The sequence below is a fragment of the Rhynchophorus ferrugineus genome, unplaced genomic scaffold, assembly GCF_030347505.1.
Source record: "Rhynchophorus ferrugineus isolate W39M unplaced genomic scaffold, kcgeb_rfMv2 rfM1, whole genome shotgun sequence".
NCBI lineage: Eukaryota > Metazoa > Arthropoda > Insecta > Coleoptera > Curculionidae > Rhynchophorus > Rhynchophorus ferrugineus.
In genome coordinates, this window is record NW_027472580.1 from 70,313,227 (window position 1) to 70,338,115 (window position 24,889).

At 31.2% G+C, this 24,889-nt stretch overlaps 1 protein-coding gene and 1 non-coding gene across 2 annotated transcripts in view; one reads left to right on the forward strand and one right to left on the reverse strand.

Moving 5' to 3' along the window:
• Positions 1-1,972: 1,972 nt before the first annotated feature.
• Ccapr1 (cardioacceleratory peptide receptor 1) overlaps positions 1,973-24,889 on the reverse strand; it is a 327,876-nt gene continuing 304,959 nt past the window's right edge. The window contains exons 3-9 of the mRNA XM_076393866.1: positions 23,576-23,679; positions 16,513-16,606; positions 16,342-16,437; positions 9,591-9,785; positions 6,531-6,620; positions 2,392-2,572; positions 1,973-2,302 (exon numbers count right to left, since the gene is read on the reverse strand). Of these exons, the coding sequence (XP_076249981.1) occupies positions 2,119-2,302; positions 2,392-2,572; positions 6,531-6,620; positions 9,591-9,785; positions 16,342-16,437; positions 16,513-16,606; positions 23,576-23,679 (944 nt within the window). The 3' untranslated portion in view covers positions 1,973-2,118. The remainder of the gene's footprint in view (positions 2,303-2,391; positions 2,573-6,530; positions 6,621-9,590; positions 9,786-16,341; positions 16,438-16,512; positions 16,607-23,575; positions 23,680-24,889) is intronic.
• Positions 19,656-19,762, forward strand: LOC143189367 (U6 spliceosomal RNA). The gene has a single exon (XR_013003826.1). It is a non-coding gene; the product is annotated as a U6 spliceosomal RNA (small nuclear RNA).

Consider the following 24,889-nt stretch of genomic DNA (forward strand, 5'->3'; position numbering starts at 1 on the left):
TAATAAATATATTTTCCATCATTACTTTTATCATCTTTCTGGCAATATGGCAATACCGTGTCGAAAGAACTTTGTTCGGCAAATGGTCGATCAATTATCACAATTCTTCAGCATTTCGAAAACGCGTGCAGCCAAATCATGCTGCATCGATTTCAACAATTTGTAATCAAAAGGCAGTATATCTAGTGAGTAAGCTGGATGCAGCTTTTTATTTGAGCTGTACAATGTATCTGTTAAAGATTAGTATTTCTTCTTTAGTTAAAAGAAGGCTTCTGTGTTAAGTACAATAATGAAATCTTACTAGTTTCTAGGAACTTTGAGTTATGTAGTTGTTCGATGTTGTTAGAAGTGCCAGTCAAGAGAAAAACCGCGTTGTTCAAATGTTTAGATAGGTGTTTTAAATCAATAAAACTGTTTGTTAAAATAATCTCAGAATATCAATTAATAACCTAAAATCTCAACAATATATTTTATAGCTCTTACTATGCACGGCTTTATTATGCTGGAAAATGACTTTGCTCCTGTCACTCGATATATTAATAGTCCTTTTTATAACCACACCTTGTTCAATTTGCCCAAATAAGGTCGGTAGGCATCCTCAATAGCAGTTTCATTGCATTTTTGCAGCCTGTAATGCAAGACATCTTCCTGATTCCACCATATGTACAGCAAGATTTTATAGTCATACATATTCTGCTTCTGTGGATGGCTCTTCTTATTACGAATCATTTTTTATTAGGGATTAATAACATGTAAATATCTAGAATATCTTTGGTCCAGCAAATTTCCCAATTAATTTTTTGTATGTCCAAAGCATTCTTTGTTATTCATTAGAATCACCAATTTTGAAACCTTGAAAAACTGAGCATTTGGATGTGATGTTGCAGCATCACCATACATGAAAAATAAAGTGTTTTATGGTTTTTCGGTGCCACATTTCTTGAAATCTAACAACAAAAATACAGAATGACGAGAATGCAATTTCATGATTACCGTTTTATATAATCAATAAGTTAATTATGCGAAATGGAAAACTCTATATTATATAGAGAAATGGTAAAATCATTCAAAATTTAACAGTGAGGTTAGGTTGTTTAATAGTTGTTCACATTTATATCGCTGATCAAAATACATACAAGCACCTATTAACGATAATTAGTTTATACTTCTAATAGAGGAAAAATAGTTATCAACCTTTTCGTTATCAAATATGGTAGTTATTTGGTCATTAATATCATACAATGTATATATTTATTAATAAGGGATAATATGAGGTTTATTTTAATAAAATAGCAGTATATTTGTTATATTTATTTATTATTTGTATATATCTTGTATATATAAAGACATATATTTATACATTACATAATTAATAAATTATTAATAAATATTTTAGTTTGGCATACAATGGATCTATAGAGCAACAATAACATATACAAAACACTACCGCATTTATGTAAGTTTAAGATATTCAGTCTTTGGTTTGTTTCATATTGTTGACGACTTTTATTGACACCAGAAATATACATTAGTAAATATGTTTGTAAATGGTAGCTTAGAATTAATTGAAATGCTGAGTTTGATCAAATTTTACGGTAAACAGAAAGAAAAATATTTTTTATTACTATGTGACGACATTTATTATTCTATTTTTATTATTAAATATTCAATTAAAGGAGTATGTTTTTAGAATAATGTATTATGTTTGATAAGTTTAAATTTTTCTTTTACATGTTGGTTTAGTATTGCTGTTGTCATTTTTTATATAATGTTATTATTACAAAATTACATTTGATATATCAGTCTTTTACACAATATTTAGGAATTCCACTTTGGGTATTTACGTGTTTCATACGTGGTCTATTATAAATTATATACTTTCAAATATTATTTTCCTTTTCATCCTGGCACCTGCACCAATTTATTTAAGTGCACAATAATATTTTTTCGTAAGTATATACTATTATATATTTTATAATTTCTGCAATAATATGAAGCTATTTTAATCCTCGATGTATATTTTAATCAGTAATACACATGTTCTGGTTTTAATGGAACTGTTTTCCTTAAATTGATACTGTTCTGTTTTTGAAAAATTATGTATAGTTTATTAAATTCCTAAGTCTTTTCATGGACTATTGCAACTACGATTGCGGTGTGTGCTTTATTAATTGAGGTTACCATATCCGCTCTTCGTTTTGTTGTATTAGTGAGTACCTCCGAAATTGTGCTGCTTTTGGTCGTGGAATTTCTTGATTTTCGTTTATTCTGTTTTCTGCACCACTTGAACGGTGCTATATTACTGAAAATAACGTTATATTTTGATTGGGATATTAGAAACTCTGTGTATTATATTAAACATGTGTTATTAAAATAATTATATATACATACCCAAGTATCTTGCAGAACTGCGTTGAAAAAATTCCATATATTATAGGATTGGCTGCAGAATTCAATGGAGCTAAACTTTGGATAAATGAAGCTATTGCTGTATTGGTTTGTGTTGGAGGAACATATCCAAATACTTGCAGTAAATCGAATATGATATAAGGACTCCAACATAAAATAAATACTGTAACAAATGAAAACATTAGTAATAAATATTTCACACTATCGTTGCCTACATTATACAACATATTATTGCATCTTATATCAAAGATATTATGTGCAAGTTTGTATTTATAATTGCTATGGTGACCAGACTATAATTAATATAATCCAAAGAGTCAGAGATGTTGTATACTGAATTTTTATATTGCATGATTACTTCAGCTTGTAGTAGCCTATTTGTTAACTGTCCATGTTAATAACCCGAGCTTCTAATCAGACAATGATAATTTAAGTTATCACTTGTTGTAGCATGCGAAATTGAATGTGAATAGAATGTGGAATAATATCAAAAGTGTTTTTTTTTCTAGGTAGAATGCAAATGTTGCTAAAACATGAAAATGAGTAGTGTCTAGCGATGCAAAATATATTATTAAATAATGACATATTCTTTCTAGTATTAAAAATAATGTGTTGGGGGAAAATAATTTAAAATTTAAAACTAACTTTACACCATTAAGATAATTTTGCAAGGGCCCAAACAAATCAATAGTAGTTGGATGGGGCAAGGTTTGGGATGTATAATGATCAGTATTTGCTGAGTTTTGTGTGTGGCTTGGCGTTGCCATAATGCAAGACAACACCATTGAATAATTTTGGTCGTTTTTTTTCAATCGCATTATTTGTTGACAGCCTTTCATGATGAACAATTAATTTCCAATCTTACCAAACCCTTAGAATCATCTCCCTTGGCGACAATGAGGGTTTTGCCATTTGTGGGGCTCCTCCTTAATATATTATTGTCATACGTGAGCCATATTGCTCCAGTTATTTGTCCACGGTTCTTCCGCAAATTTGAATTCGACCAGTTGTATTTTTATTGCTAATTTAATGATGCTACCTTTTTATCTGCAATGGCCAATGAATTGTTATCTTTTATACACGTTATAGAATAGCTTTATTGAATAAGTATTTATAGATATGAGCTATGTATTAGAAATAATCTAAATAACTTTTTTCTTGAACTTGAACAATAGTAGGCTCAATTAAAATATTTTTAAAAATTTATTGTACCTTTTTTCGATGGCTCTTTTAAACTATTCATTTACTTATTTTTGCACATTTATAATAATTCAGAAGTTTGTATTAGTCAGGCTATCATTTAATCGATCCGAATAAAGGCACATAAATACGCATTCAAATTTCACACCTTTTGTAACTTATGGCGGAACATTTTTGTGCAAGAGGATGACCTTACATTTTTTACAACAGATGTTCATTCAAACTGATGTCGGTAAAGCTTTGTACTGACCACTTAATTCGGCTTTAAAAGCTTGTATTAACAGTATACCTGTTATTTTATCAAATTTATAAATGTTTTAATTCTAATATCGAATCTACTAATATGGATTAGTAGATTTGTTTTTTTTTGACATAGCATATCTACTATTTATTGCTAGTATTACAGATTTTTTAGAAATATATCTTGTTATTTTCAGTTACCACGTGTTATAAACATATTTTCAATGGATCGTCTTCAAGTTAAATAAACATTTTTCAACTGTTGTTTTACTAATTCTTACTTTGCCCGCAAATTCTTTGCGCTTTTGATCTGAAGTTATATTCAATAAAACGTGCAATTGGTTAACAAATTTTATGTATCGTTGACATCAATATCCTACTTTGAAACTATATAAAACGTCGAAGTAATGGCGTGCTATAACCAAAATCTTCTGCAAGTATTAGAATAGAAATGTCAGTTTTATTTTTACTTGCGACTGCTGAAAATTTTAGATGACTATGATAACACAATTTTTATCTTTTTGGGAATTTTCAATTGATTTGTATATGTGTATTTTGATACGTTAAAATTGAATATAATGCGGAAAAAAATCTAGGACGTTTTGATCAGGGCGAGCTAAATCATTTGTTAGGAGATTTGAATCTTCCTAAAAATGCTGTTGAGTTGGTTAGCTCAAGAAAGAACCAAAAAAAATTCCTCTGGGTTAGATATCATGTGGAAGAGCTCGTTTCCCACTTTGGCAACACTACTTTGGTTTACAGTATCAATATTGAACGTTTGATGCATTTATTTAAGACGATACAGTACAACGGCGGTTTGTATTCTTCTATTGCTCTAGGCTTCTCCATAAGAAACCTACAGCAACTTGGAATTAGATTTTTGCAAATGAAAACCATATATTGGGAGACAATTATAACTCAATTATCTATTAATTATTTTTGTATAGATTAGTTTATAATTTATTAGGCAATTTAATGATCCATAATAATTGTGATATGGAAAAGAATTATTACTTGAGGCAATATGAAATATTGCATGGTGTTGAATGTCTGGTTAGGCTCAGTCATAGAAGGAATGGCACCACGAGTTATAGAAAACACGTGGCTAGTAAAAAATATATCGCATCAGTGCTTCGGATAACGGTAATAGGAGTAAACGAAGACGCTAGACGTGGTTTATGAGTGTGGCTATAACTATAAAAGAAGCCATTTTTAAGAAACCGTAACGTACGTATTCCATTCAGTTAAGAAAGTCTTAGCTAGAAGAGCCTTTCCCTCCCCGAAAATCTGAACAAATCAGGGTGTAGAAAAGCCTTTATTGAACCAGCCCTTTCAGCGACCAACCAAGAATCCGAGGGGGAGTTTCAGCGATAAAATGATATATCCACGATGTTCAGTGTGTGTGTGAATCAAACTTAAGTACAAAAAGTCAGAATCAATAATCAGTTAGCAAAAAATTAAGATGGGCGATTTTCTCAGAGACCAACTCGCAAAAGCAGAACAAGCTCACATCAAACAGTAAGGAAAAAGTTTTATCCGTTGCTTCGTATAATCCGCAATTGGGTCCGAGTATGAAATCGGCCTTAATAAAACCAATCGATTTAGAAAGTAATGTTCAACTCATTTCATAATTCTTTAAACCATACTTACAGATTTTTATATATTTTCCATTTACCTTTATATGTTTGTTATATTATACGTTTAAATAAATGAACTCGCATTTGCGAATTAATTCACGAAAAATAAGAGATAAAATAAATTATATTTCTTACAACATTGTTTTTTCACTTCAATCCTCAACACCATGTCGCAAGCGTGCGGAAATTAAAAAAATTTGTGCATGTTGCTCGGACAACAGGCTGGGTTAACCAAACTCTCTTGCTTTTTGTGTGTAATGAATAGCCGAGACCGAGAAAATCGCTGGACCAGAACATGTTGGTTGCCAAGGAAGCGAAGTTGTGGAAATAACATTCCCCAAGAAGCATTGATACCTTCACATGATTTTTTTTACTACCGCCGCATATAAAGTTTCTCAAGATGGATATTACTTCAAATATACAGTTTCAAGGTTTCTAGGCCTATCGGAAGGAAAGGTGTTTTCATCGGATCAGAAATTAGAGAAATTTTTATCATAACTCTAAGACCCTAACTATAAACAAATCGTCAAAAGAATGCTAACCGGCTTGGTTGGTGCAGTGATAAGGGCGACAAGACGGCCCACCTACTGCTGCGACAGTCGCGGATTCGAATCCTGCTGGGGCATAGTCGTAAATTTATGTTTGTGGTTCTGGAATGATTTCTAAGTTGGTCACTCGCTAATTAATATTATATTAGGCTTAATGTGGTTATTTTATTATATTAGGATAGATTTTATTATATTTATTATATTAATATTATATTAGGAGGACCGTGGTTCGGAGCCCATGTCCAGATAAACCTTAGTTGATAAAAAGGAGATTTTATACTTTAATATATGAAGAATGCCAAAATATTTGAATTTTAGATTGCCTAATGAGTCTAAAAATATATATTTTCTAGAACATTTGGTAGATGTCAATAAAAAGCAAGGTGAGCGATTTCACCAGGACATTAAAGAGATTAAAAAAGAAAGAAAAGGTATCAAGTCATATTAGTCATTGTGTATTTTCAGAGTTACTTACTCTTCTTAAGGAAAATCTTACCTGTTACTATAATTAATGTAATCTTGATAGTTTTAACTTTGGCACGTGGTATCAGTCCTCTGGAAGAAGCTCTACGGTCGGTATCAGAACCTGAAAATAACTAAGCCGTAAAGCATTATTTGATAAAAGACACTGACAAGCTGTGTTTTTTTTGTGGAGATGATTAGTTTGTAATCATTTTATAGTTTTATAAAGATGATAATGCTAAATAGCTGAGTTGAAAATGCTAAATGAATGCTAGTTAAATGAAATATAATATTTCAGCGTGAAAAATAAACATGGATAGATTAACACGACATGAGTTACGACAGTAAGTACGTAAAATCTAATCAATTATCAAAATACGTTCAATTTGCCTAAAATTGTACATGTGTACGAAATTTTAAAAATAATATTGCACCCATTTAAATATTACAGGGACCGGAGATTTGATGAAAATAGATTCAACACTGAGGAAGGTCATTCATATACTTGATGGGCGTGTAATCGTATTAGCTTTACCTTGGTCAAAGATTTCTGAACAAATTCATTGAGAACATTGAAAAACTAGTGTAAACTGTGGGCTCAGAAGGCCGACATTGGAAGAAATACAAACCACAAGGCAATGATCAAGCTAAGATGGCAAATAATCTCAAGAAAGCGAAACCAGTGAACAATAAGGTATATATATATATATATATATATATATATATATATATATATATATATATATATATATATATATATATATATATATATAGCTTATTCAAAGTTTTTTTAGTAATGCGTCATGGATATTTGTGACGTGGAAACATTGCAATGTTGCCGCATCAACTCGGAGTTTTAGTTCAGTTAGGCTTTGACGTACAAGAAAATTATATTCTATATAAAATAATTGAATAAAAATTTTATCAAATATAATTTATTTTAATATTATAGTAGGTCTGAAAACTACAGTTAATTATACAGCCACAATAATTTATAGGTAAGGGTCAAAACCTCGTAACACTATTGCATCAAATAATTTTGCATACCTCTGATAAACGGACGGCCGCCGGTTGTCAGACGTACGCAAAATTATTCAAAATATTAGTTATTATTACTACAGATTAAAAACCGACAACGTTATTTTAGCGCTTTGATTATTTTAATAAATTTTAAATCGTCCCGTAATACATGATATCATTTTGGTTTGAAAATACCGAATACAATAGATAGTCAGGGTCACAAATTGATTGCGATTTTAATAGGTTATTTCGAAAAGGCTCCTTTTGCGTATAACTTCCGTTAGAGAGGTAATTATTGATTATGTTAAATAATATAAAACCGTACAATTTTATTGAAAGTGTATTTAGCGCGTTCCTGCCGCGCTAAATATTAGTGCGGGTACTGTGAATAACATTGCTTACAATGAAGAATAATACATTATTCACCCAAGAAGATCCGTGTACATAGAAAATGGGTGACGAATCCTGATCATCTTGATATTGGCTCTATTCGGTACCAAATATACGAAATTTATAAGTACAGTAGGTACACAAACTATTTTATCGATATAAACATAATTTAGTAAAATTATTTTAGAGAAAATTGTCTCTCTGGAAAGTATATATAAAAGAATTAGGGACATGCAGCTTTTTGAGGGATGTAAGATATCCTTTCATACATTTTTACAGAGCATACGGTTTAAATGGTGTAAACATAACCCTCGGAGAGGTTTAATGGAACTTCCAGACATTGCCTTAAAAATAATTCAATTTTTAAAGGCATAAAATAAGACCAAGGAAGATAAACTATTTGAATTAGTGTATCTAGATGAAATTTGAATATTTCAAAATGGTTCATTGTGGCACTCTCGGCAAGACAGTAACAAAAAAAGTGTAAAGACAACAAATATTGATGGAAAAAGGTAAAAGTTACAATAGAATTCAATTTGGTTTTGTTGGTCTTATATTTATTAATAATTAATTGCAGTAATGTGGCTGGCCGAGAAGGATATTCCATCAAAAACTGTTTGGATATGTGGAAGTAAGCATTGTTAACCATAACACCTTCGGTTTGGATGAGCTCGATAAGACATACAGAAGAAGTAATTGATAATTGGTGGAATCGTCAACATCTTTTAGACATATTTGAAATTAACAATTTAGTAATTGAATTGGACAGTGAGTCGGAAACTGAAAGTGACTGAAGGCTAATTTCAGGATATGATAATGATTTCTGAGACAGAGTGATGAGAGTGGAAACAACTAAAGGCAGAAAAAAAAGAACTGTAGAAAATATAAATGTAGAAAGTATAGGTATTGTAGGACGTGAAAGAATTGTGTGTTCAGATATGATTGTAATTGTTCAAAATTAAACATGAGCATTAGGTTAATACGTAGGAGGAGATAATGAATACTAACTGTTTTGTAGATATGGTAAATGCATTAGACGGAATTCAATGATTAGTTTTATGAAGAATGGTGTACACAGATAGTAGTAGAAGAAATACAGTATACAGTGATACCAAGATGACTTGACAAGTAAACACACCATGACAACATTTGCCAAAAGTGAATATGTTCTCGAATGAAAGCAAAATACGTTTCTCAGATATACAATTGTTAATTAGGTGAATTATGGCTCCAGGAGTACACCACTACATAAAAAAACGCGCCTAGAAACTTTACTTCATGGGTGGTGTGGAAAATAGTTCAATGTAAACAAAACAAATCTAACCTACGAACTATTATACCTGTGTTCTCAATTATACTTTTAAGTCCTTCGATAATATATCTATTAGATGTACTATAATGATAAAATAAATTATATTTGATAACATTTTTGTTCAATTATTTTATTTAGATTAGAATTTTCTTGTATGTCAAAGCCAAACTGAACTAAAACTTGATGCGGCAACATTGCAATGTTTCGACGTCACAAATATCCATGGCGCGTTACTAAAAAAAACTTTGAATAGACTATATATTATACATAAATATATACAATTTATTTCGCGTCATTAATTTAATTTATTAATTATTTAAATGAGATATTAAGGTCCTAATGTATAATAAAACATCGTGAGACTTTTCTTACCTATTCGATCATTGGTACCGTTTTTGTTCCCTTTTGAGAATTGTGTGGCGCTTTTTGACCATATAGTTTTGATCATGATAGCGTAGCAAGTCGTAATGATGATTGCAGGTATAACAAACAAAGCAAGACATATGAGTACCATGTACAATTGCCAATGCCATTGTTCTTCGAATTCAATCCAACATTGAGGTTGATCTGTAAGAAAATATATGTAAACTTTTGATAAATGCATTTAATAAATTATTAAGTTAACATGTTCAGTTGTCACTGATTAGTTCTTGTTATGTTTAACTTTATGTTTTATCTTGCAGCATTTTAAATAATATGTTTTTTCAGGATTGGTGATGTCAGGTTACGAGCTGACAAAACATTTGTGAGTATAACTTTCCGTTCATGATTAATTAAAATTAAATTACTAATATGTCAATTATTTTCCTTTATCTCTTTAAAGTTTCCTGAGGCTTTTTGAGGGACGTAAGGGATCCTTTCATACACTCTTACAGGGCATAGGGTTTAAATGGAGTAAAGATAACCCTCGGAGAGGTTTAATGGAACTTCCAGACATTGCCTTAAAAATAATTCAATTTTTAAAGGCATAAAATAACACCAGGGAAGATAAACTATTTGAATTTGTGTATCTAGACGAAACTCGAATATTTCAACATGGTTCATTGTAGCACTCTTGGCAAGACAGTAACAAACAAGTGTAAAGACAACAAAAATTGATGGAAAAAGGTAAAAGTTACAATAGCATTCAATTAGGTTTTGTTGGTCTTTTTTTTTGGATATGTGGAAAGAAGTATTTATGAAGATGTTATGGTTGACATCTTCGATTTGGATTTGCAATTGCCAATGCCATTGTTTTTCGAATTCTATCCAACATTGAGGTTGATATGTAAGAAAATATATGTAAATTATTGATAAATGCCTTCAATAAATTATTAAGTTAACATGTTCAGTTGTCACTGATTTGTTCTTGTTATGTTTAACTTTATGTTTTACCTTGCCGCATTGTAAACAATATGTCTTTTCAGGATAGATGTCAGATTACGAGCTGACAAAACATTTGTGAGTATAACTTTCCGTTCATGATTAATTAAACTTAAATTACTAAGATGTCAATTATTTTCCTTTATCCCTTTAAAAGTTTCCTTAGTTAATTTAAAAGGATTTTGTTTATTGTAAGTATTATAATGTATTTTATTCAAAGGATAGTTCATCACAGCTGCCATTTTTTCCCGTATTTCAGATATTTTACAGATTCAGTCTTTCCAGTTATCTATTAAGGCTATCGAGAAATCGACCCTTTCTTGGTCACGACTCATATCCGGAACAAATGGTAATTAAAAGAAGGAAGGTCTGGAGAATACGGCGGGTAGGGTAAATTTCTCATTTTAATGTTTCCTAGCATGTTTTCACCGGGTTTTGAATATGTGGTCGATCATTGTCAATGAATCGTACTGAAGAATGGCATTGTTGTGTTTTTGCACATCGTATCAAATATCAAATACCCCTTCAAATACTCATCTTAATTTTTTTTGTGATGTGCAGAACGCTCCCTGTATTGAAGTTTTAAAAGTAGCGATTATGACACCGAAACATTACTTTTAAAATTTTAAAAGTAGTATTATCATTTTCAAATCGATGAAGTGGATGATTTCTTTAAATATCTCTTTAAATTGAAGCAACAAACAAAACTTCCCGCAAATGAGATTTAATCGGTAAATATTTAAATACTTTCATTACGATTAAACATTTTTTGTTCACACTTCGACGAATTGACACATATTGAAAGATGCAGCCTGTTAACGAGGCTTCAACATGAATTTGTAATATTGTGTATCTCTGTTTTTTATCTCTACTATTTTCTCTAAAAATCTCTGTTGTAAATCCTTTAAAATTAAATTATATATTAACATTATATAACATGTAACATTTCTTATTTCAATACAGTATTCTTGTTTCATTTCATAAAGTACTGATATCCTAATTATTCAGAATTTTGTATCGATTGTATCACCAATATAAACAAATTGTGTACTTATTTAAACTGTACAAACACGGTGATATAAAAATTGCATATTTAAGGAAGTAAACCTATATTACTTAATGGATCTCCGTGTACCCTTCAACCGAGGAAGGATTTATGAATAATTATCGCAGGAGGTTTGAAGATATTTGTACACGTAGCGCTGAATATACTTATATAAACTATCTTGGATAACTTCCAATTGAAATTAATTTAGCAGTATTTTATAAAACACATTTTAAAATAAAATATATAGTATAATATGGACACATGTGGAGATTATATTACTCTAGAGCGAAACAAGATTATTGGTTAACTTTAATGATCGAAATATTCCTTCTTGCATTAGGTGCTTGTTTAAAAAGGTATTTAGAATGAAAAATTGGTGCAATGTATTGTTGTATATGTACTAATGTCTCGCTTGAACGATGTTGTTTTGGTAGTGATCCAATTATTTTCGCATTTCTTCAGTATTTCGAAACTGTATCAGTCAAGTCATGCTGCATTGACTTTAGTCTTCACAACCCTGGGAACTTTAGGCCGATTGTTGTCAATTAAAGGAACAACTTCGCGCTTTTTACTTTGTTACAGTGTTTTCGCGTTTCTGTACAATAAGTCTTTCAATTCATTTTCATCGAACTTTCTTGGTTCTCCTGACTGTTCTTTGTCATCGCTATTCATCAAAATTATCACATTTAAATTGCTGTAACCAAAACCAACAACAGGAATATGACACAGCAGCATCATCATACGTTTCTAAAAGTGTTTGATATGCTTCGACAGCAATTTTTTCCAACAAAAGCAATTCATGTGGAAAATATATTTTTGATTTTGATGTCGATGATATTAAATGGAAAGCTGTTATTTTATATATACAAATATAAAAAATCATCGAACGTAATGGGTAGATTAGGTATTTTAGGAATTGTTTACACTAATATTTTTCAACGCATTTTCATTTCAGCAATATATATCGCTGATTAAAATTCATGCAAGCATCAATATTTCAATGATTCTTTTTAATAAAATACTTGTATAATGGTTTAGGTCTGATATGTACAATGGTCAGCTAAGATGGAAAAATTTACGGGTTGTGATTCAAAGATCGTTGGGAAAGATGTTGGGTATGTCCATTAGTGTGTCACCAAAATGTGTATACTAGCTCGGTACAAAATACAACTCTGAATATCTGACATATTTTTACAGACAGTTGAAAAATGAAAACGAGTAGAACTCATAGATTTGTTAGCAGATGTAGAAGCTGTTGCATCGAAGTGAAGTAAACTGAAATATCGGACGTTGTGCCAAATACTTGATTTGGAACTATCGTAGGATTGTTGTAACCTTCCAGAGTATTAAAATTACAATAAATAAAGTATGGTAAGCCCATTGTAGAGAAACAACGTTAGCGAAAAGTTATAATGGAACGATTGAAATAATATCGAAGAAAAAACAGCGAACATTCTAAATAGTATCGCAGAATTAATCTATTAATTGGTAAAAAAAATGTTGACGATAAATATATAAATGATATTTCAAAGAGCTCGCGAAGAAAAAAGCTGAAAAGAGCAGATATGATCTAGGTCGAATTGTAGTTAATATGAATTATAGTTAATATTTTCGCACTCTCTCAGATTATGAAGGAATTGGTTAGATCCGCAAAGTATGCTATACTTGCCGTTATAATTGTTTTTGCTGATTTTCGTCTTGTGGCCACTTCTCAACCAATACCTTAAGATTGACGTTTGGCTGCAAATTTTTCATGGCACATTGGCAGTATCATATTTTTCGGATCTTGATCCGTATCTTTTTCGGAGCTGTTCCTTCACCCAAAAGGTCGATTTTGCTATAGAAGTCTGTGAGGAATTCGTTCATATTTCTTTCCATGGATATGTGCAACTGTACTATCATTCCCACATCTTAAGCGAAGCCCACAATAAAATCTCTCAAAACATTCTACAGGTTGGTCGATTCGGGTTATTACTTCTGCTGTAGATGGATTTCTTCTGTATTACTGATCCCAAGTATCTGAACTCCCATACATGCTTGGACTTGGTACCTTGTTGAGATTTTTAATGGTAAGCGATCTGCCAATTGTCAATACTTTTGTATTTTCTTTATAATTGTCAAGCTATAGGGCTCTGCAGTCCGAATTACATCACAAAGAATGTTAGAAGCCACAACATCTGTATCTCCGATAATAGCGTATCACTAGCAAATATCAGATCATTCAGGAAGTTCGTAACATCATATTGATTCATATATGTCTGTTTTTCAATTTTTTTTTGCGTAAATGTATGGACTACTAATACTTGAGAAGCAGTGGAGGAATGACATAAATCTCTTCAGCGAATACCGACTCGGATCTCAAATGAATTAGACTAATTATTTCACACATAGCTAAAACACAACCAAAGTCAGAGTCAGTGTATACAGTTGAATCAGAGCGAAAATCAATAAAAGCGATAACTGCACGCTTTCCACATCTAACACGATCTTCCATAAACTGGAGGAGTGAGAAAATCTTAAGTACACAAACATTATTGTGTCCAAATTCCTATTGTTCTTCTCGGATTGTCTCCTCGGGAGTTCTTTGAAGTCACATTTATGTAATCTTTGTAAACATCTTCCCGATAATTGATAGGAGACCTACACCACGGTAGTTGTTATCGTTTTCTTTCATGTTGACGGTACCCTTTTTATCGCAGCATCACGTGAAGCCGTTGAAGTAAAATTTTTCCAGCAGATTTTATTACTTCTGACGCCATTCGGAAGACTCCAGCGGTCTTCGTACGTTTTGATGATTTTATAGCGGTTCACAATTCGCTCATTGTTAGCTTGTTAACAGGAAATTAAGTTTCTGAGATGTTAATAGCTGGCGGGGTTGTTAAATAATGTGGCGGATCCTGATTGTAAAGCATCATCTTGTGGCTCTACAAAGGTCCCATCTGTTCTTTGAGAGTTGTCGTTGCTATATTTACTTCTACCGCTCAATAATCACTCCTGATATTACAATTCTACAATTGATTGTCTCAGTTAAGCTTGTGACTAGAGCAAGTATAAGAGTTGAAACTCTTTGGATTTATCATTCAGTGAAAAAAAAGTATTTGTGGCTAAATGTGGTGCGGGTGGAAGAGGTACTTAGGCAAACCCACGTTTCTCACAAACTTCTAAAGCGAAATCGACCTTTTGGATATGAAAAATTGGATTAGCCGATCTCAGAACGGCTGCGCCCTGTCATCGGGAACTCATTCTCGGCAGTAGCTATTGATTCATAATGAAAAACATTGGTTTAAGTAAAAATAGTAGTGAGAGTCTTTTACGAGATATTAGAAAAGCTAAATAGTCAGTTAAAATAAGTTTTTACAGCACTATTACAACAATAAGTTTAGCACTTGTCGTCTCTAAGGAGAAAAACTAATAATTCACTATAATTTAGCTTCGCAGCACTTTAGCACTTAATCTTTGTGAACTTCCTTTATTATTATATTTTATTAACAATTATATTTTTTAAGCGATTAAATAATCTAACCTGTTTGTGTATAGTAATAATCACTGCTAATTAATTCGAAATATTTATTCACTGGGCGTGATCAATTTTCTGCTCTGATTTCGTTGGTAATTAATGTTTTATCAGGTAATTGAACCTTTGTATGTTTTCAATTAATTGTTTCAGTATTTAAATCATGCCTGATGTTAATATCACACGTATTTTAATAATAATTTTAATTTAGTTGATTATAATAAGATAATTTAAAGTCTCAATGCTTCTATAATAACAGAATAATATTTTGAGGTTAAGTTTTAAATTATTTTTCAATTTAAGAAGTTAATTACTGGTTGTACCTATAAAGATTATAAAGATTGATAATCGATAAAAATTAATTAATTTATAAATATTGGTATAAATAATATAGTGGTATAAATATTAGGCGCTTGCATATATTTTGATCAACGACATCTATTGGTGAAAATGTAAACAACTTTTTACATTTACAAACCTAATTTAACTGTTAAATTCGATTTTTTAACATTTCTTTAGATAGAATAATAGTTTTCATTTAGTATTATTGAATTATTCAGTATAGTGTACCATGGATGTGTACCCACGCCAATTAAATAAAGTGAAGTACTATAAATAACTAATAACTAATATACTAAACTCGTCACATAAATTGTGACGAACACAATTGCAGCTTGAATGGAAATTTCTGCTATATGATATATGATATAGCGCCTTTTGAACCAACGTCATTCTTTCGATACAGTATCGCCATTTTAACAGAAAGATGGGGAAAGAGTTGCAGATTGTGTCAATTTTTCTCAGTATATTCCTTTTTAAAATGAAAATATTATCATAATGCATGTAAGTTCTGGGAATCCGGATGATTTTATGTCCTTTTAGGCATTAGTTTATTAGCTTGGTCACCGGGTTTCATCATTTACTGACGCATAACCGGAAGATAGGGGGCAGTTAATAACCTTCGAAAGATAAAAAATTTGATAGAAGTATTAGACTGAGGTTGGAAAAGTCTAGTCAAAGAAAAAGATCTAGTCAGGTGACTATTTCTATCTATTTCAATCCAACTTTTTTTTTTGGTTTAGCTCAAATTTAAGAGTAAGTAATTTGTTTTCATTAAAAAAGTTCATATCAAATCAAGTTCAAATGAAAGCAGCTTAGATAAATGCACACGTTACGCATTAAAGTTATCTTGGGCTTACCTTGTACAACCTTTTCTTGATATAGAAACAGCATTGGCAGTGAAAATATGGCACTTATACCCCATGCCAAAATAATCAAAATCTTTGCTCTTTTCCCTATAATAAAAATGCGTTATTATTTTTAACATACACATATAAGTATATGAACGAATGCTGTGGGAATATACTTACAGCTTCCAGAAAATTTCATTGGATGTCTTATTGCATCGTATCTGTCAATACTTAGCGACACCAGCACATAAGTTGAGGCATACGTAACTAAAGCCTGAAAATAAATGATAAGACTAGATAATGCAAAAAGAATATTAAAATGTAACTTAAACTAGTGACAGATAAATTACTGTGAAAAAAAAAACGTTATAAAGGAGTATTAATCTGCTAATGCTCTAATGTTTTTTTTTGCAAAATTTCTTTATATAACTTATCCGCTTGACAGTTGTGAATTTCAGTAATGATGGTTTCATACAGTTTTAACAGATGGTAGTATATTTCTTGTTGATGCCACTAAATACAGGGCATGAGTTGAATTAATTCATGAGTTTTGCAACACTGAATTATCATAGCAGGCACACTTTTATTTATCAGAATAATATAATCGGTATTACTGAGTTGTTAAGACATCGCACTTATGAATCTGTTTGCAATCAAAGCTTTTCAAAATGCTTGTTACTTGATATTTTCAGAGCTTTACAAGGGTTTTATTTTTCCTGACTTTCTTTTTGTTTTTAATCATCAAGATCATATTAGCTTTAATTTGAATCTTGACTACGAAATACCGGTACAATTAATTTTATTTAGTCTTGTGCATCGATAGCCGCTACATTTTCCCACCTTTTGGGCAATATACAGATTCCATCTCGAAAGAACGATGTATCTTTTGAGGCTATCCACGAATCGACCTTTATTTTAGTATCTTCATAAGTGTTAATGTTTCCAGGTATATTTTTTATCGGTGTTGCAACATGTGGTGGAGTGTTATTACGCTGAAGAATAAGATTGTTGTTTTTTTTCTCGTGTCCCGGTCATTTTTGGCGCCGTAATCGGCTCAAACGCATCAATTGTAGGCGATAGTTATCCCCAATGATCGTTTCATTGACTAGTGCCTTGAAATCTTCGACTTAATTTTTTTTGGCTGTCCAGAATGCTCTTTGCCTTTGGTATCAAAATCAACACTTTCAAAACGTCGAAGCCAGTATTCACAAGTGCCTCAATATATATATATATATATATATATATATATATATATATATATATATATATATATATATATATATATATATAATAGCAATGACAAGGGAAACAATGTTGCCGCAGCTACTCTGAGTTTTAATACATTTTGGTTCTTTTTAACATTTTTAACTTAACAACATTTTAGTATAAATAAAATAATTGAACAAATATTCTATTAAATAAAATTTAACATTATAATACATCTGATAGATATGTTATCGAAGAACTTAAAGCTACAATTAATTATACAGCCATAATAATTTATAGGTTAGAGTTGTTTTATTATATATACATTAAACTTTTTTGCACACTAGTATAGGTAGGGCTCTAGGCGCGTTTTTTTATATAGTGGTATACCCCGAAGGCCTAATCCACATAATTAACAATTGAATATCAGAGTAATGTATTTTACTTTCATTACAGAGCGTATTTATGTTTTATGCTTAGTTTTTGTTTCTTTCAATGCAATGTATCCTTGTAAAGTTATTATAATATTACTATATTTCCCTTTAGTTTGTTCTGTTACTCTCTGTATACATCTTTCTTGATAAAACTACATTGAATCACTGCATTCTCCTTAATGTATTTGCCATATCTGCAAAACAGTTAGTGTTATTTCTCTCCTCAGTAATCTGATGTACTAAGTATCTTTTCTCAGGCTTATTTACAAAAAAGTAAATTACATAAAATGCAATTAAATATTTCATTTATATTTACCGAGTAATAATTTGAAATAGTTCATTCCTTAACATGATTTCCTCGAAACTTATTTTATGTAATTTAAGCCATTTCTTAATTACAGTCTTTCTTGATGAATTTGTTAGGATTTTCCAACAATGTATGAACGGATGTTCTACATCTCTCAAATCTTTTGGATCTTTGTGGATAGTTTTCAGATTAACAATTTTCTGTGAAATAATTGTGTTAAATTATGTTTCGATTGAAAAAACTACTTACTGTTTTATACATTTCGTATATTTGATCTCTGAAACACCAAGAATGATCTTGATTCGTCACCTGTTTCGGATAAACACGGTCCTTTTCGGCGAATTTAAGGTTATATTGTTTTTTATTTTTTGAGATATTTTAGTGACCGTGTCCGTACTAATATAAAGTGCAGCTGCAAGGCGCAAATAATTATTTTCAATAAAAACTGCGGCGATTTCAAATTTATTAAAACAAAGTCTTAAAACAACGTTTACCGGTTTATAACCCGTAATTATAATAACTTGAAGAATTTTCAGAAGTTTGGCAAACGGACAACTTTTGCAGTCTCATAATATTGTCTGACTGTAAAACGAATCTACAACTTTAGACAGACATATTGACACTCGTATCACAGCTAATTTTAAATATATATATATATATACATATATATATATATATATATATATATATATATATATATATATATATATATATATATATATATATATATATATATATATACTTTTTTACGTTTTACTAGCTGGCACTCATCATGTTTCTTATATAGTACTTTATGTTAAAAACTTTCTTGAACAAATAGCTCCAAAGTGCATTAATAAATAAATTATGGTTAAATTTAACCGATAATGATTCCTGTTTTAGTAATAAAATCAAACAACACTTCTTATATTGACCTAGTTTCCAACTAAATTTGAAGTTGTATGCAGGAATGAAGCAAAATAAACTCGATTGTTGGAGAAATGTCACTCTTGGGAGTTGTTACAAGGACTTAATGTCTGTTGCATCGCAATTCTGTTCGAGGATAGGGGGTGACATGGTCACGTTATCTTGCCTGATGCAATAATCTTCGGGAAATTCAATTTGCCGGGTTCCTCTCATTTGTTACATGAAGCTTTTATAAATGTATATAGTTTCTTAAAAATACTATAATTTCTAGTACTGTAAAACAGATTTGGAATTTCTTTTCGTGGTATTAAATATATATGTCTATTTTATAATATACATTTAAGTTTTTTGATTTCGTACGTATTGCATTTAGAAAACTTTAATTATCTTTGCCTGAATCACTGTTATCTAAATTTTAAATTGTTCGGATGTATTTGGATTATTGTAAACAACAATCTAATATAAGTGTTGTACTTGCTTCGGCGGTACATATACTAAAATTGGAACGATACAGAGAAGATTAACATGGCCCCTGCACAAGGATGACACGTAAAATCGTGAAGTATTCTATATTTTTAGCAGTAATCCCTTCCCTAGGAACAAGACGTGAATTGATTTTGATTAAATATGCCAGCTCCTTGAGATTTAAGCCTAGACCAAGGCTATCCTATTACAGACATTTCTTTTCATCAAGCACCAAACTCAACACCTCTAGAGAGCAACACAGGGGCTCTTGTCATAGATGCCATGCAGTTTGTAGTCGCTTATCACTGACTTTTCCGCCGACATACATCTCAGAGGATTGATTGCCTCCATGACTGTCGCAGGTGACTGTTGATCTCTCCATGAGGAGTCTACCAAGGGATAATTCTGACTCTAGGAATATCAGCACTCAAGAGCATTGACTACGTGGGAGCAGTGTTTACATCGGTGATGTCGGAAGGACAATTGGGGTTCCCCGTTTCATCGAGTGTATTGACGGCTGAACTATTTACCATGTATAGGGCGCTGATTTCAGTACAAGATGTGCAAAACAAACGATTAGTTATTACCGCCTATTCAATGTGCCCTTCAAAGTGCCTCTAACTAACCTCCGTGAACTAACCTCTAAATTAGGAAGCTCTCTGCTCACTCTGGGGATCATTGAAAATAAAAGAGCGGATTACTTAGCCAAGAAGAGGGAGGGATCACTTACGGAAATTTTCCTCTTCTGGAGTAGAGATATGAAGCACCACTCTACTATCTTTAGACATCTAGATTAACTCAGATACGATCTAACAGAAAACAACCAGTTTTGGGAGGTGAAAAAAGATTATTATTAAGGGCTTAAACCATTAACAGCAGCAGGCGCAACTTAAGCTTATTCTCGCGTCTCAGATTTGGTCACTGCAAACTGACCCATGAGAGTCTCATTAAGGGAAGAAGTCTACCACTGTGCGTCGAATGTGGTTCCTCACTGTTAAACACATACTAAACGAATGCCGAACATACAACTTGCAAAGACGGTTGGTTTACCTGGGAGAGAAGATGGACCAGTGTCTTAGTTTGGAGAACCTAGACAGGCTGATTAATTTTCTAACCGTTACAGCACTACTACTAGAAATATAATAGTGTTCATCATTGTAATATCATGCATGTCCGTTTGAATTTTTGTATGTTGTATCCTTATCACTGTCATGGGTTGTGCGACCATTGTACTGTGGTATTCTGTACTGTAGTTCCTGCATCTGTATGCTTTTACATATTTTATTTGTTGCAATATGTACTCTTTATCCTACATTAACTCTAGTTTTTTTATTCCGACTATGATTTCAAATAGCCGTTTATTGTTATTCTGATGGAAATATTCCGAAGCCAGATAGAACCGATTGCGTATCTAATTAGTTACTTTGAACAGGAACGAGATAATGGAGGCCCGCTCTTGCCAGTAAAATTCGTTCGAGTTCAAGATGTCAGCATTTTTACTGTTAAATATTACTTAGCTTCGATTTTTATTGAAAATATTTTAAAGCGTTTTGCGGCTATACTGAATTTTAATATGGAGACGGTCACTAAAGTATCTCAAAAATGGAACAATTTGATTTTAAATTCACCAAAAAAAAAAGTCATCATACGAAGCTGGTGACGAATCAAGATTAGCTTGATGTTAGCTCTGTCAGAGATTAAATATATGACATGTACAAAAACAGTGATTAGTTTTTAAATACAAACATAATTCATATTTCAAAATTAATTCAGTGGCAACTGTTAATATGACAAGTATTGAAGAGATTTAATGGAACTTCCGGATATTGTTTTTAGAATAATACATTTTTAAAAGTATATAATAAAATGAAAGAAGACTTGGAACAGCATTTGATTTGGTTTTATTAGTCATAAAATTTATTAATAATTCATTGTAGATATTGTTCTTCGTGCTGGCAACAAGAACGGTTAATAGGGCCTTCGATTTGGATGAATTCGATAAAACACATTGAAGAAGAAATTGACAAATGATGGAATTGTGAAGAAATGTTAGATAGATTCGAATTTAACAGTTTACTTATTTACTTGAATGTAACTTTCTGAAGATGATATGATTAACTGCTGCCAATTCCTAAGACAGATTGAGAATGGAAATAAGTAAAGTTGGGTATATAATTAATACGATAACTGCAGGAAATTTTATTGTAGAGTGTAAAAGATTTATGTGCACAGATATGTGTGTAATTGTTCAGAATATACATGAGCATTTTGTTAAAATGTGTCAGGAGAGAAAGAGTAGAAACTGTTTTGCAGATATGGCAAATGCATTAGGAGAATGCAGTGATTAAATCTAGTTTTACCAAGAAAGATGTATATTGATATTAACACAACAAACGAAGGAGAAATATAGTGATATTAAAATGTCTTTACAAGGAAACACTGTACCGAAGCACACAAAAACTAAGCGTAAAATGTAAATATACTCTGTAATGAAAGTACAATATATTAATTGCATATACAATTGTTAATTAGGTGGATTAGGCCTCCAGGGGATGCAACTACAAACGCGCCTAGAACTGTAACTCATAGGTGGTATGAAAAAGAGTTAAATGTAAATATAATTAAAAACAACCCTAACCTACAAACCATTGGAAATGTGTACTTAATTGCATATGTGTTCTTTGTGCTTACTTATTGTATCATTTGATAATATATGTGTTGCGCGTTTCTTTCTTCCCTGGAGAAACTGGCAAACCTAAAAGACTTTAAATTTAAACTAAACTTATTAGTTACAAGGATAGACGGTATACACAATTAATAGTGACAACCTTCACAGTGTCAAAGTGGCTCCAACTGTGCGTTCCGTTAATCAAGTATTCCAATTTTCTGTGTCGACTGTGTATATAGACTGTGAAGGCTGTGCGTGTTCTTGAAGACTGAAGGCAAATGAGGAGGATGATTAGACGAATGCAACTTATTTTATCCCGATCGCTCTCTCTCTCGTACCGGGAATATAGGCTGGCTTAACTCTTCTTCTCGCATCCTGACCGGTAGTTATTTCTAGGAAGAAGACCTTTCCAATGGGTTTCCCAAGTCAAAGGCTTCTTGGGATGTATCAGTTTGTTGATACCATCGGCTGCCTTTCTAGGGGGTGAATTGGTAACGTATTCCGTCGGATTTTTCCCGCTTTTAGAGGGTCGATATATTAGAAATTAGTTTGTCTGTTAGAAACTAACTGTTGTTCTGAACCATTGTACACGTGTTCCGAGTATTTTTTATCATCGTAAAATAATCCGACATGAATAAACTTCACCCACATAAATACCGAACGCAAATACATTAAATGTCTAAACTAATTTCTACAATATGTACTAGATTTACTCTAATGTTAAAATAGATTATGTTTGATAACAATATTTTTGTTTAATTATTTTATTTAGATTAGAATTTTGTTGTATGTCAGAGCGAAACTCAACTAAAACTCATATACAGCAAAATTGCGACGTTTTGACGTCACAAATTTAAAAGACGTATGTACAAAATAACTTTGGATAGACTATTTATGATCGGCATGTGATTAAACGTAAATCATTTTATAGATATCTTGTTTTGTCGCTTTCCACGATTTTATCGTTATTTCGCGACTTTACAATAGTACTATAGATATTTTAATTTTTTAGCTTCTTTTTCTTGTTTTTGGTTATAACTCAAACGTTAGGATTATGTAATGTTTTCTTAAATACCTTCCACTATCTGTTTCAATCTATGCTGCGAAAATCTATTTAATTATCATTTACTTGTTGATTAGTTGTAAATTGTAGGAATGCTTGTACAAGGTACTTTATTTTTATTTTGTTTAAGATGTAATGTTAAAAGTTTTTATATAACTGATAATTGAAAAAACATTCTCTTGAAGATTACTTACTTGAGCAAACTTAATGAATTTACAGGAAATGTCACCGGCATACCAGGCTATTGTCATTCTCCATATAATATCCGTTAAAACGCTGATCAGACCAACGGAGAGATCTAAAAAAGTATTTAAAATGTTTTTAGATTACAGTAAGTTAAAACAGAACTTATTTATAAAAATATATATAATTTAATACAGTAAAAAATCAGCTTCTTAAACCTGTTAGGTTTTATGTATTGTGAAGTGTATCTAAGACAACATGATTAAAAATTAAATATATTTAAATGATAGGAAAATATGATTAGGAATTAAAATTTATGTTATACATATGAACATTAATTTTAGAATATTGCTATGGTTGTACAGTGATGTTTATCTTTAAACTGATTTCTTAGTATATTTGATAGCAGTTATTGACATTTAAACATTGAACGATCTACGATATTTCGACTACTACTGTTTCTTTCTTTGTGTAATTAGGTATACAACACTTATTCTTGTTTAATATATATATAAGGGTTTTCTACAAGGATTGATGTTGAAACCTGTGTGTGAGATATGAAAACATTTTTTTTGAATTTAAAAACTTTAAAATTAGATCCATTAAAATCTCGCATGCAACTGAATTTGGTCTTGTTTATGTTGTCTTGAAGAATATCGTGACTTAAAAACCGATATTTCCAAAGCGATATATTAACAAGTCCGAAAAAGACAGATAAAATATATTCTTATAAAAATATTCTTATAAAGATATTCTTATGCTAATATCGAAGTAATGCAACACTCCTGCAGGAGACAGGCATAAAAGAATCAAACCATTTGTATAGTGGAGTGAAGTACATTTAACAGAAAGAACAGTAGTGTAAATTAATACTTGAACTACTGAATACTAGATATATACTTAGTTACTAAGTTATCCTAAAGGCTAACTGTAGGTTAGTCGGCAATGACTCATATAATGTATTAATAAAAATAGCAATAACTGAGTTGCTGTTTATATGTTGAGTTTTAGCAATACTAAGCTTTGATCTCTATAACCATATCCGTGAGATTGTATCATCTTTGGACATTAGTATGACGAGCATCAAGAATATATTGAAGGAATATTTAGCTGTTAAAAAGGACTTGTTCATATTATATTTCGCAATAATTTGATAAAAGCTCAAAAAGATGCTCGTGTTAATTGGTGGTACTTTCGTTTACTAGAAGTGCTTCGTGAAATAGGGAAAAAGAAGTGGTAGAAGTTTTCAACATCACAATGCAAACTATTGGACATCGGATGATACAATCATCTGTTTGACTGGCCAAAAACTCGAATTTGTTACC